Below are 14,193 nucleotides of genomic sequence, written 5' to 3'. Positions count from 1 at the left end.
CGCCAAAGAGGCATATCGATCCTTGGTTACCTAGACGATCTTCTGCTTCATACAGAGTCTCCTCAGACCTTGCTACAAAACATAGAAATTACTATGATTTCTTTACAGGAATTCGGGTGGCTGGTGAACCAGCAAAAGCTTCCGGTAGGGAAACTCCGAAAGATTCAATCAGCAGTCCAGTTGTTACTATCCAACAGCTGGTCTTCCCTTCGGACTTGCATAGGGTTCTGGGGTTGATGGTGGCTTCCTTCGAAGCAGTCCCATTTGCCCAGTCCCATACCCGAATTCTTCAGCAAGAGATTCTTCTCAGATGGAATCGGAATCCGGAATCCCTGGACAATCAGATCCGATTGAGCAAACAGACCAGAGAGTCTCTGGTCTGGTGGCTTCGGTCTCCGATGCTCAGCTAGGGAAAGTCATTTCTGCCAATATATTGGACGACAGTGACCAAGGATGCCAGTCTATCCGGATGGGGAGGAATTCTCGGTCAGTTATCTGTCCAGGGACTTTGGTCCCCGGAAGAATCCAGGTTACCGATAAATGTATTGGAACTGAGAGCGATCAGACTTTGTCTGATTCACTGGACCGAGCAGCTCCAGGGCAGCCCGGTTCGGATCCAGTCGGACAACGCCACGGCCGTGGCTTATGTCAATCACCAGGGGGGGCACCAAGAGTGTCCGAGCGGCCAAAGAAGTGGCTTGTATTCTTCGCTGGGCGGAACGTTTTGTTCCAGCAATCTCTGCGGTGTTCATTCCGGGGGTGGAGAATTGGCAGGCAGATTATCTCAGCCGTCAGACTCTGGATCAGGGGGAATGGTCCCTCCATCCAGACGTTTTCCACCAGTTGTGCCTACGATGGGGCACCCCGGATATGGATCTGTTGGCATCTCGATTCAACAGGAAAGTTCAGAGATTCGTGGCTCGCTCCCGCGATCCTCTAGCAGAAACCGCAGACGCACTGATCGCCCCGTGGGGGCAATACCAGCTAATGTATGCCTTCCCTCCTCTTGGGTTACTGCCAAGACTTCTTCGCAGGATAGAGGAGGAAGGAATTCCAGTAATCCTGGCAGCTCCGGACTGGCCTCGTCGAGCTTGTTACGCCGACTTGGTCAGACTGATGGCGGACGTCCCGTGGAGACTTCCTCTCAGGGAGGATCTACTGTCTCAGGGACCGATCTTCCATCCTGCTTTACGATCGCTGGTTTTAAACGGCCTGGTTATTGAGACCCAGGTGCTGAAGGACAAGGGATTGTCAGCTTCAGTTATTCCTACTCTAGTTAAAACAAGGAAAGCGACTTCCAGAAAGATTATCATCGTACATGGAAGTCTTATATTGTGTGGTGTGAATCCCTTGGGTTCCATCTACATCTTTATTCGGTAGTCCGAATATTGGCTTTCTGCAACAGGGAGTTGAGCAGAAGCTGGCCTTGAGTGTTATCAAGGGTCTGGTTTCAGCATTTGCTATCTTCTTTCAGAAGCTTTTGTCTACTCATTCCTTGGTGCAGAATTTCATCCAGGGGGTGCGACACCTGGCTCTGCCAGTGCACGCGCCGTTACCATCCTGGGATCTTAATTTGGTGCTGTCGGTTCTTCAGACACCTCCCTTTGAAAATATCAGGGAGATTCCCTTGCTTACTTTATCCCAGAAGGTGGTCTTCTTGGTGGCTATCACTTCTGCACGCAGGGTGTCAGAACTGGCTGCATTATCCTGTTGTTCCCCAGATCTGGTGGTTCATAGGGATAAGGTTGTTCTTCATCCGAATCCATCCTTCCTTCTAAGGTGGTTTCAAAGTTTCATTGTATAAGGACAGTGTATTGTCCTTCCTATGTCCTTAGCCCAATCATCCTCGAGAATTTGCATGGCATTCCTTGGATGTAGTTCGGGCGATCAGGATATACTTGAATACTACGGATTCAATTTGTAAGACGGATTCACTGTTTGTGATCACGGATGGCCCTAAGAAGGGGTTGCCTGTTCTGCTGCGACCATCTTTAGATGGATCAGACAGACGGTGGTATAGGCTTATTTTATCTAAGGGTCGGGATCCCCCGTTCCCTGTTAAGGCGCATTCTACTCAGGCGCTTAGAGTTTCCTGGACCTTCCGCCATCAGGCGTCAGTGGTTCAGGTTTTCAAGGCGACTGTTTAGTAGTCGGTTCATACCTTTACAATATTGTATAAGGTTTATGTGATGGCATCATCAGATGCCTCTTCTGGCTGCAAGGTTCCTGCAGGCCACTGTTTGAGGAGACTTTTGGTCTACCTCGAGGATTTGTGGGGTAGGTCTCATCTGTTTACTCGATGAGTCCTTTGATACTTCTGGTTGGCTCCGGTTGGGCCTTCTAGATTGGATTTTGATTCTGTCAATCCCACCCCTCATTTTGTGGCGCTGCTTCTGGATGTCCCAGCTCTTGAGAATCAAGAAGACTACGTCTGTCAATGAGCGATAGAGAAAAATGGATTTTTGTAAGATCTTACCGTAAAATCCTTTTCTCTTAAGCTCATTGACAGACGTAGTACCCGCCCCTCTATCATTGAGTTGGGTTGGGTTAAATTCTCTGTACTGCTTTAAAACAGAACTGATTCCCTGTAGCAGAGAGAGGGAGGATATACCCTCAGGGACTGCCCCTAAGGTGGAGCCAGAACGTTTTGTCTTTCTGCCTAGTCCTACTCCTGCGGAGACAACATAACCCAGCTCTTGAGAATCAAGAAGACTACGTCTGTCAATGAGCTTAAGAGAAAAGGATTTTACGGTAAGATCTTACAAAAATCCATTTTTTCTTCACTTTGCCCTGGCCTTGGAGCATTATCAATTCGTGGCATTACCCTTTGGTCTAGCCTCCGCTCCTCCGTTCACAAAAGTTTTGGCCCCGATTTCAGCGTTGCTGCGGCAGCGGAGGATTACGGTACTGGGGTATCTGGACGATCTCCTTCTGTGCACAGAGTCTCCCGACTGCCTTGACAGACAACCTGGACATTAGTGTGCAAACCTTGCAAGAGTTCGGATGGAAACTGAATTTCCAAAAATCTGGGGGGGGGGGGAAGCCCCCTATTCTCTTTCAGTCACTCGAATCTTGCAGTTTCTCCAAAAAGGTGTAGATGAGCGTTTGGCCTTGGGAACCATCAAGGGCCAGGTTTCAGCCTTGGCGATTTTCTTTCAACGCCCGTTGGCTATGCATTCCCTGGTTCACACTTTTGTTCACGGGGTCTGCCACTTGGCTCCCCCGGGGACATCTCCATTGCCTCCGTGGGAGCTCACTTTGGTGCTGTCGGTTCTTCAGAAACCGCCTTTTGAAGATATTCGTGAGCTTCCTCTGCCTACTTTGACACAGAAAGTAGCCTTTGTGGCTATTACTTCTGCATGCGGGGTGTCGGAGTTGGCTGCGTTGTCTTGTCGTTCACCTTATTTGGTGGTTCACAGAGACAAAGTGGTGCTTCTTCATGCCAGTCGTTCCTTCCTAAGGTCGTTTCTGGTTTCCATTTAAATGAAGACATTGTGTTGCCTTCCTTGTGTCCTAAGCCTAAACAACACCCTAAAGAGATTGCCTTACACTCTTTGGATGTGGTTCGGGCAATCACGGTGTACCTGGCGGCGACTTAGTAGTTTCAGAAATCTGACTCGCTATTTGTCCTCACAAATGGACCTCGTAAAGGGCTGGCCGCGTCTGCTGCGACCATTTCCAGATGGATCAGGCAGATGGTGGTGCAGGCCTATTCTGTTAAGGGTCAGGATCCTCCTTTTTTTTTTTTTTTTTTTTTAATACGGTCACTTTTTTAAAATTGGCTCCATTGGCAGCCGAGTAAACTGGGAGTGACATTGTGACGTTGCTTCCGGGTTACTACATCAGAGACCTGATCAAAGCCGAATCCGGTTTTGTTCTGGACTTCAATCAGCCGGCTGGTTGCTCGGGATCTCCCGGTGGAACGGGAGACCCAGGCAGAGCCTTGGAAGGCGGCGGGAGGGAGGGAACGTCCCCTCCCGCTCGCTGGGATGATGGCCGAGCGGCTGCTATCTCCTAAGTCGACCACAAACTGTACCGGTTTGATGCCTCCAGCTGCAGGCATCCCGGTACAACCACTTCTGCAAGCCGACGTACAAGTACATCGTTTCGTGGGAAGTGGTTAAAATTTTGCACCTGGTCTTTAAACTCAGTCCCCACTCCCGGACGTCTCCCCTTACCGCCTCGCGTACTCTCCATTCTTCAAGGAAAGAAGCAAAGTGGAATGCTACAACCCCTATCCCACTCATAAAAGGATGAGATTATATGGATATTTGTACTTGCCTGGACACACACTGTACTTATTCACAGAATCAGAGAAAGATAAAAGTCTGGCACCTGAGCAGCTTGAAGTAAAATCATAGACTTTATTATAGATCCATCAAGACATAAAGGGAATCAATTCCTACAGTGAGATTGACTTGGTCTAGCCACCTATACAGACCTTAGTCATATGACTAAGGCCCATGTAAGTGGCTGAAACAAGTCAATCTTACTGTAGGAATTCTTTTTGTGTCTTGATGACTCTAAAATACAGTCTACGATGTTACTTCAAGCTGCTCCGGTGCCGGACTTTTATCTTTCATTGATTCTTCTTTTTATTAACAAAGAAAATTGTCAGTCCCTTTGGCAGACCTGATGGGGAAAGTGTCTGCTCTCATAGAGACTGCAGGACGTGCAAGTTGTTGTCCAACTTGTCAGTTGCTGTAACCTTGCTTGCCAGTGAAGAGGAGGAAGGGTAAGGAAGAGGAAATGGAAGGTGAATCCTCAGAATCGGAGAACTCTGCTAGGGAGGATGGGCAGTCACCCTTGACATTTTCTAAGCTGAAAGAAACCATTCGGTTTTGGTGAAAGAGGTAGGCTCCTTCTTAAAGTTAGAACTATTGCCACCAGATGGACCTAAGGTCACCAGTATTGGATCCCTTCCGAAATCTTGTTTTCCCAAAAGTACAGGATGTTTTGTGCGAGGATTAGCCTCGACCAGACAAATACGCTTACGAAGGAGGAGTCGCGCCGTCAATCACCTTCGCCGCGGCTTGCACTGCAGGCAACCGCGGCTTCAAATAACAGAACCCGAAATCGTTTTGTTCCTGTAAGTGCATTTGCTATTATTTAATAAATATATATAGGGGATAATGCACTATTAGTCTCTTTCCTTCTTTATCCATGGTGAACCAACACTTGGGTTTGAGCTAGGAGCCAGGAACATTAAGGAGTCCCTCATTCAGAATGATCTACAGAGAGTCTGCATAATTCAATGCTTGGAAACAATGGGATCTGTTAAGCAGCCCCCCCCCCCCTCTTCACGTGTGGGTGAATTCCAGCATAGCACTCCCTCTGGTACATCATAGAGGTGCCCCTTGACCGATCTTTCTGTTTATCTGCCCTTATTTACTTTTCATCTGGTAAGCTGTGAATTCACAAGGTGGTGAGAAACCTTCACATCACGATTATCAACTTTCCAGCAACGCTTATTCATTTCTCAGATTTCACCAGTTTGATATTCCTTTGGAGTTTTGAGAACATTGGACTTATTTACACATTGGATGTTTAAGTTCTGGTGGAGATTTATCCCGATTATTGACACTGGTTCACAGAAAATACAGTGTATTTTGTTTTCACTTTATTTCTGTATATTGTCACTATCAGTTGTACACGTTTGTATATTGTCAATTCCAGTTGTACACATTCACATTTGTAGCGCACCAAACCCTTTTATTTCCTCCCTTTTGGCCTGTTCATGGCCCTTGGGGCTTCACCTAGGTGCATGTCCCTATTCTTGGGCTGTTGTTTTCTCTGGTAATCCACATTATTGATTATCTGGACGACCTCTAACGAAGGATCTCTCTTCATCCCAGCGCTTAAAGCTGTTGTACAGGAGACAATACAGGCACACTTCAGAGCTCCTAAACCTACAGAAATTTACATTGTATCCAGCCCAGCACTTGGAATACCTAGGCCTAGACTTGATAAAGTTCAAAAAGAAGCAAAACTCCTCACAGTATTCAACCTTTTAATAGTGGGTGCTTCAAGTGAATGCTATAAATGGTGCCATGCCAGAACCAAATGCAAAGATGCAAAGTCACATGTTCATTGTGAAGATCATGTCACATAAAGCATAAGAAACAAATGTTTCCGGGCCTCCCATGTAGCCTTGCGAAAGGACCCTGCGAGGCCCTGAAACTTCTGTTTTGTATGCCTGTTCACTATGCAGCAGGGAAGATGCTTGGCATGGAACCTGGAAGACAAAGGTGATCACTGTATTAGCATCAACTATAATTATATAATTCTCCGCTTCCACAGGGATCCCATATTTATGGCATAATTCATATTTACATTGGACAAATCAATGGAACTATGCAAAAAATGATGAGCTGTGTTCACAGCAAAATTGCTCATTCTGAATAACACAAATCTGGCAAATAAAACCGCTTGTGTGTATATATTGCAACTGTGTGTTTAGCTACATGTTGTTTTTGCTTTGGCATGTAACCCTAGTGTAACCATATTTTTAAATATTTTGTTTAGATTTACAAGTCTACCAAATGTAATGATGTGAGACAAACTGGGTACTGCCCAAGAGGTCCCTTTTGTGCTTTTGCACATGTTGAAAGTAAGTAAAACATTTTCAAAAGGGGGAAACAGAATTTTTCCAGCTCACTTTTTTTATTGGGACCAGTGCTGCAAACCAAACAATCCTTACCATCTATTTTAGGAATTCCCTCTACTGAAGAGACCATGAATGTGATGATGCAATCAAGTCATTTAAAACAAGCCCCTTCCCTCTACTCTTCAGACTGTTTAGGCCTTTCCAATGACTGGAACACTAATATGAGTTGTACAAATAACATTCTGAACCACAATGAACAAACCACAAATGTAAGTATTTTTTTTTTTTTTTTTTAGCTCACAGGTTTTTGGAGATTTATATTTATTATAAAGAAAGTTATGTATTTTGGTATTGGAGCTTGAAACTACGGGTATGCTTTTTTTTTTTTTTGTTTTTTGCCTGGTGACATATTCACTTCTCTACAATTACAAGAAACGTAAGTAAAAATATACAGGGATTTTAGTAGCTTATAGTTGCACACAGATGTCTTGCTTTTCTAATAGAACGGAAATTCTTCATGAGATTTGTGCACAACCTCTTCAGTGGAGGCTGGCTGAAAATATGCATTCATGTAATTATTCGGTATGTTAAAAAAGGATGAAAATGTGCTGCACAACAGCGCAGTATACTCATATACAAATAAGGAATGGGTTTTCCCTTTTGGTTATAGGAAAATGAAGAATCCGCACACACTAATAGAAAAAGCAGCTAGCAATGATAAAGTCAACACCCATCTATAAAAAGTGTGTGTGTGTGTGTGTGTGTGTGTGTGTATATATATATATATATATATATATATATATATATATATATATATATATATATGTATATATATATATATATATATGTATATATATATATATATATATATATATATATATATATATATATATATATATATAAATAAAAATTGCAGGGCTGTTAATAAAAGTCTTAGCTGGGCAGTACTCACACCCTAATTCAAGGGAAGTCCGCACATAGTCCAAGGTATATATGACTGACAAAATAGAGAGTCCACAGAAATAATTCCGGTGTCAACGTGTGAATAAAAAACAACAAAATCCACAATAGTGTGATAATGCGATGAGCAGATATAATGAACAGGGGACCTGGTCACACCAGTGATGGAAGTCCTAGAGTAACACCACGTGCATAGCTCCTTCTTCCCCACATGTAGTGCAAACTCACCAGATTAAAATCCAAAAAGACTTATCCAGTATATCATAATCCCCATCATCATGGCTCCATCTCTGACACTCCACACGAATATTCACATGTGTATTCAATAGAGGAGACACCAGTATTAACATAAAAGCAAATCCCATTTATTGGTTAAAATAAAATTACAAAAAACATGGTAACTCACATGCGTGTGCAAACATCACAGCAGCGCAACCAGGAATAGCCACCACACCCAACGCGTTTCCAACAAGTGTTGATCATCAGGGGCATATTAAAATACCTTCAATGTGCCCTTTATATATCTGGCAGTCATAAAAAGTCAATTTCCTGTGTCACAATCACCAGGAGGAGGTCTGACGTGTCACTTCCTGTTTCAGCACCATCTTCCCTTAATCTAGCGTGTAATTTCCTGTTTCTGCGCCATTTTTCCTTAGCCCAGTATGTCACTTCTGGTTTCAGGCACCAGATTACCGTAGTCTGACCGCAGTTTTAATACAGAACAGAAGTGCAAAACCAAGAGCCTCCTCCAGAAATGGAATATTAACAAATGAACCCTCATCAGCTCAAAGGATTTAAAATGTGGAATCTTCAATTCAAATATGTTAGCATATAAAATATATATAAAAATGTGGAACTGTATGAAAATTAAATATCATAAGCAATGTTGGTAAAACATCACTTAAAACGAAAGGGATGTGTAACCAGAATGGAATTCAGAAATGCCCTTAGTCAATAATTAACCACTAGCCGACCGCTCACGTTGCTGCTACTGCAGCAGAGCGGTTCGGCTGGGTCCAGTGATGTAGACCTATGCCACTGGATTCCTCCCTCTCTCTGCGGCGCGAGCGGGAGTCGGACCAGGGGAGGAGAGGCGGTGATCACCGCCGCTCTTCCCCGATCGTCAGGGAAAAGAGTGAGGAAATCTGCTTGTGTAAACAAAGCGGGCTTATCTTCTCTGTGACAGGCAGGGACAGATCACAGGATTCAGCATAGCTGAACCTGCAATCTGTGTCTGTGTCACACAACCCCCTCCCCCCACACATGTCAGTAAGCATGAGGCACACATTTAACCCCTTGATCACCAACAGTGTTGACCCCTTCCCTGCCAGTGTCATTATTACAGTAACAGTGCATATTTATAGCACTGATTACTGTAGTAATGTCACTGGTCCCCCTAAAAGTGTCAAAAATGTCAGTTAGGAGTCCGATCTGTCCGCCGCAATGTCGCAGTCCTGCAAAAAAATCGCAGATCGCTGCCATTACTAGTAAAAAAAAAAAAAGAAATAAAAATTAAAAATCTTTCCCCGTAGTTAGTAAAGGTGATAACTTTTGCGCAAACCAATCAAACTACGCTTATTGTGATTTTTTTTTTTTTTTTTTTTACCAAAAATATGTAGCAGAAAACAAATTAGCCTAAAATGTTAAAAAATTTTGATTTCTAAATTTTTTGGGGGGAATGTTATATATCAGAATGTGAAAAATATATATATATTTTTTTTTTAAATTGTCGCTCTTTTTTCTCTATCGCTCATTGACAGACGTAGTCTTCTTGATTCTCAAGAGCTGGGTTATGTTGTCTCCGCAGGAGTAGGACTAGGCAGAATGACAAAACGTTCTGGCTCCACCCTAGGGGGCAGTCCCTGAGGGTATATCCTCCCTCTCTCTGCTACAGGGAATCAGTTTTTTTCTGTCTAGTCAGGAGTAAGGACCTAAGCTCCTTGCTGGGATCTTTTGGTCCTGGCAAGACTTTTTTTTCTTTAAGAAAAAGACATTTTTTAGGTAGTTTTCTCCAGTGTTTTTTCCTGTGAGATCTTCAAGCAAAAATGCCGGACTGGGCGACACTTGTGGTCACCCCAGCCGGCCTACGAGCGCGTGCAGACCAGGCATTGCGCTTGGTCGGCCGCGACATATTCAAGTAAGTATGCGGGGCCGGGCGACGGGCTGGATGTGAGATCCAGTGGTCACCCTGGTTTCTGCCTAAAAGGCGCGTGCAGACCAGTGCGCTGAGTCGGCCGCGACGGAGTCCCAGTAAAGGGACTGACTTTGCGAGTTAAAGCTCGCTTGGACGCCAGGACCAGAGAGTCGAGGCGTCCACAAACCCCCACCCCGGTGGAGAGGGTATTATGAAGAGAGGGTGCCTGTCGGTTCGGTATGGTGAGTAAAACGTTCCCTTTTTTTCCTCATTTATGAGGCAGTATATATTATGGGCCCCTCCATATATGGTCAGTATATATCTGACACTTACAAGTCCCCCTTGTAATACAGCATGTGTTTGTGGGAAGTGGACTTGGTTCAAGAGCTAACACTCTACCCAGCAGACTGTAACATTACAGCAGACATAGGAGGTATAATCCTACCTTATGTGCAGTGTATCTCTGTAGATCCATATGTCACCTCTCAGCAGAGTGCAGGTGGATGTGCTGGGAAGACGATATCGGCGGTCCGCCGCCATTTTGCCATAGACCGAATACATATATGTCCTCAGGTCACGCCGGCCGCCATGTTTTTGGAGTCTTATGTCTCTTCTATGGGGGCGGCCATGTTTTGTGAGCCCAGCTTCCTCGTGGAGGGCTGGGAACGCCGGAAGGCGTACACAGGGGGCGGAGCCACGCCTTCTGCCCGGGAAAAAGCAAACAGCTCCTTCCAGTCTGTGTAAGACAGACGCTGGCTGCAGTTTGTTGGAAACTGCACTGCATCGGTTGGTGAGCCTTGGGGGTCCCTCTCTCTCTCTCTGGGATCGAGAAGCAGGTACTCTGAGGGGCGCTATTGCGCTAGGGGGAGACACACAAAAAAAAAAAAAAAAAAAAGAGTTTTTTTGTTTATTGCTGGCAAAGTGTCCTGTATTAACATGGACCCTGCCACTCATGTATCTCCTCCGGATCCCCTCGAGGGGTCTGCGGGATCCTCCAGCACCCCATTGACCATTGAATCATTGTCAGCTATTATGGAAATGTTTGTGTCCCGGGTGGAAGTGGCTTGTCAGGGACAGGGCGCAAGAAAGCGACCCCCGCCTAACCCCTTATTATCTGAAACCTCGGATTCAGACTCTGAGCCTATTTCTGCAGTTGCAGGTACTTCATCTGGTATTGGTGTCTCGGGTCCTGTCTCTTCAGACAGTGAGGAGGATGTTTCGGCATCTGCCATAGCCCGAGAGGAAGCGTTGGTAAACGCACTCATTGTATCTGTTCAAGAGACTTTAAGGTTACAGGGTATTCCATCAGAAATAGCTGAAACTGAGATCCCTTTTGGGACTAAAAAGCGCATCAAAGTGGCAAAGGTTTTTCCATTGCCCAAATGTTTTGGCAATCCAATCGATGAAGAATGGCGTCTGCCAAAACGCACTTTTAATATTTCCAAACGCATTGACAGGCGTTATCCGTTTGAGGAAACCCTTATTAAGAAATGGACAGAACCACCTGTGGTGGATTCACCTATTGCTAGATTGAATAAAGCCACGGTTATTCCTTTAGAAGACGCTCCATCTTTTAAAGATCCAGTGGATCGCAAGATAGAAGCTATGTCTCGCACCATGTTTTCCTTGATTGGATCAGCTTTCAGGCCAATAATTGCTATTGGTCTGGTTTCGCAGGCTGTAACTGAATGGACCAAGTGGTTACGCCGGGACTTAGAAGAAGTCCCTCAGGCGGTATCAGATTTGTTGGAACAAATGATACAGGGGTTACAGTTTGTATGTGATGCGGCGTTAGACGCCACTCCATTAATGGCGCGAGCATCAGTCTCAGCAGTGGTTCTCAGGCGTACACTGTGGCTAAAAGGTTGGATAGCCGACCAAGGTTCCAAAAAAGCATTGGCTAATATCCCCTTTTCAGGAGAGCGTCTATTTGGAGCCAACTTAGATGAGATCATTAAGGATCTCACCGGTGGAAAAAGCACCTTTTTACCGCAAAATTTTAAAGGTAAAGGAACTCGTCAAAGACGAGGGCCTTCTTTTTCTGCTCACAAGAGGTTTTTTCGTCCAGCGGGTGAAAAAACTAAGTCCTCCAAAGCTCCTACAGGAGGCGTCAGGGGTCGGTGGTCGGGCAAGCAAAAGCCCGCCCCCTCCAGACCCGAAGATAAACCATCCAAAGCCTGAAGGTGCGCCCCCACCCATAACTGGGGTGGGGGGACGTCTTCGCCGGTTCCCGGATCCATGGCTTTCCAGAATCCCGGACAAATGGGTTTGCGAAGTCATAAAGTCAGGGTACAAGATCGAGTTTCGATCTCTCCCACCGGCGCGATTCTTCCCTTCCAATATCCGACTATCTCCGGATCGTCTAGAAGATCTGCGGAGAGCAGTCACAGATCTACTACAACAAGGAGTGGTAGTCCACGTTCCTTGGACAGAACGGTTTCAAGGGTTTTATTCAAACCTGTTTACAATACCCAGGAAAGAGGGCAAAGTGCGTCCAATTCTGGACTTAAGAGCGCTCAATTCTTTCGTCAACATAAGAAGATTCAGAATGGAGTCCATTCGCACGGTAGCAGCCTTCCTGCATCCAGGGGATGTCCTAGCGTCCATAGACATCAAGGACGCCTATCTTCACATTCCCATTTTCGCAGGACATCAGCGTTTTCTACGCTTTTCCGTAGAGGAGAACCACTATCAGTTTGTGGCGTTACCTTTCGGTCTCGCCACGGCTCCGCGGGTCTTCACAAAGGTGTTGGCCCCTATGTTGGCACTTCTGCGCCAAAGAGGTATATCGATTCTAGGTTACCTAGACGATCTTCTGCTTCATGCAGAATCTCCTCAGACCTTGCTACAAAACATAGAAATTACTATGATTTCTTTACAGGAATTCGGGTGGCTGGTGAACCAGCAAAAGTCATTTCTGGTTCCCACCCAGAGGCTCGAATATCTGGGTCTAATTCTAGACACAGTCAGGACGAGAGTTTTCCTTCCGGTAGGGAAACTTCGAAAGATTCAATCAGCAGTCCAGTTGTTACTGTCCAACAGCTGGTCTTCCCTTCGGACGTGCATGAGGGTTCTGGGGTTGATGGTGGCTTCATTCGAAGCAGTCCCATTTGCCCAGTCCCATACCCGAATTCTTCAGCAAGAGATTCTTCTCAGATGGAATCGGAATCCGGAATCCCTGGACAATCAGATACGATTGAGCAAACAGACCAGAGAGTCTCTGGTTTGGTGGCTTCGGTCTCCAATGCTCAGCCAGGGAAAGTCATTTCTGCCAATATATTGGACGATAGTGACCACGGATGCCAGTCTATCCGGATGGGGAGGAATTCTTGGTCAGTTATCTGTCCAGGGACTTTGGTCCCCGGAAGAATCCAGATTACCGATAAATGTATTGGAACTGAGAGCGATCAGACTTTGTCTGATTCACTGGACCGAGCAGCTCCAGGGCAGCCCGGTTCGGATCCAGTCGGACAATGCCACGGCCGTGGCTTATGTCAATCATCAGGGGGGCACCAAGAGTGTCCGAGCGGCCAAAGAAGTGGCTTGCATTCTTCGCTGGGCGGAACGATTTGTTCCAGCAATCTCTGCGGTGTTCATTCCGGGGGTGGAGAATTGGCAGGCAGATTATCTCAGCCGTCAGACCCTGGATCAGGGGGAATGGTCCCTCCATCCAGACGTTTTCCACCAGTTGTGCCTACGGTGGGGCACACCGGATGTGGATCTGTTGGCATCACGATTCAACAGCAAAGTTCAGAGATTCGTGGCTCGCTCCCGCGATCCTCTAGCAGAAACCGCAGACGCACTGATCGCCCCGTGGGGGCAATACCAGCTAATATATGCCTTCCCTCCTCTCGCGTTACTGCCAAGACTTCTTCGCAGGGTAGAGGAGGAAGGAATCCCAGTAATCCTGGTAGCTCCGGACTGGCCTCGTCGAGCTTGGTACGCCGACATGGTCAGACTGGTGGCGGACGTCCCATGGAGACTTCCTCTCAGGGAGGATCTACTGTCTCAGGGACCGATCTTCCATCCTGCTTTACGATCGCTGGCTTTAACGGCCTGGCTATTGAGACCCAGGTACTGAAGGACAAAGGTTTGTCAGCTTCAGTTATTCCTACTCTAGTTGAAGCAAGGAAAGCGACTTCCAGAAAGATTTATCATCGCACATGGAAGTCCTACATTGCATGGTGTGAACCTTTGGGGTTCCGTCCTCGGTCTTATTCGATTAGTCGAATATTGGCTTTTCTGCAACAAGGGGTTGAGCAGAAACTGGCCTTGAGTACTATCAAGGGTCAGGTCTCAGCATTAGCCATCTTCTTTCAGAAGCCTTTGGCTACTCATTCCTTGGTGCGGAATTTCATCCAGGGGGTGCGACATCTGGCTCCGCCAGTGCACGCGCCGTTACCCCCCTGGGATCTTAATTTAGTGTTGTCGGTTCTTCAGAAACCTCCCTTTGAAGATATTAGGGAGATTCCTCTACCCACGTTGTCCCAGA

The 14,193-nt window shown here is 46.0% G+C and overlaps 1 protein-coding gene across 2 annotated transcripts in view; it reads left to right on the top strand.

The window, feature by feature from the left end:
* The window catches only part of UNKL (unk like zinc finger), a 213,341-nt gene that overhangs the window by 94,427 nt on the left and 104,721 nt on the right, over positions 1–14,193 (top strand). For both annotated transcript variants that reach the window (XM_082262085.1, XM_082262084.1), the window contains 2 exons: positions 6,526–6,610; positions 6,713–6,876. In XM_082262085.1, coding sequence (XP_082118211.1) covers positions 6,526–6,610; positions 6,713–6,876 — 249 coding nt within the window. The remainder of the gene's footprint in view (positions 1–6,525; positions 6,611–6,712; positions 6,877–14,193) is intronic.

This window comes from Pelophylax lessonae (assembly GCF_965119305.1).
Source record: "Pelophylax lessonae genome assembly, chromosome: 6".
Taxonomy (NCBI): domain Eukaryota; kingdom Metazoa; phylum Chordata; class Amphibia; order Anura; family Ranidae; genus Pelophylax; species Pelophylax lessonae.
The sequence above is the reverse complement of the archived record's forward strand: the minus strand, read 5'-3'. Positions and strand labels throughout refer to the sequence as shown.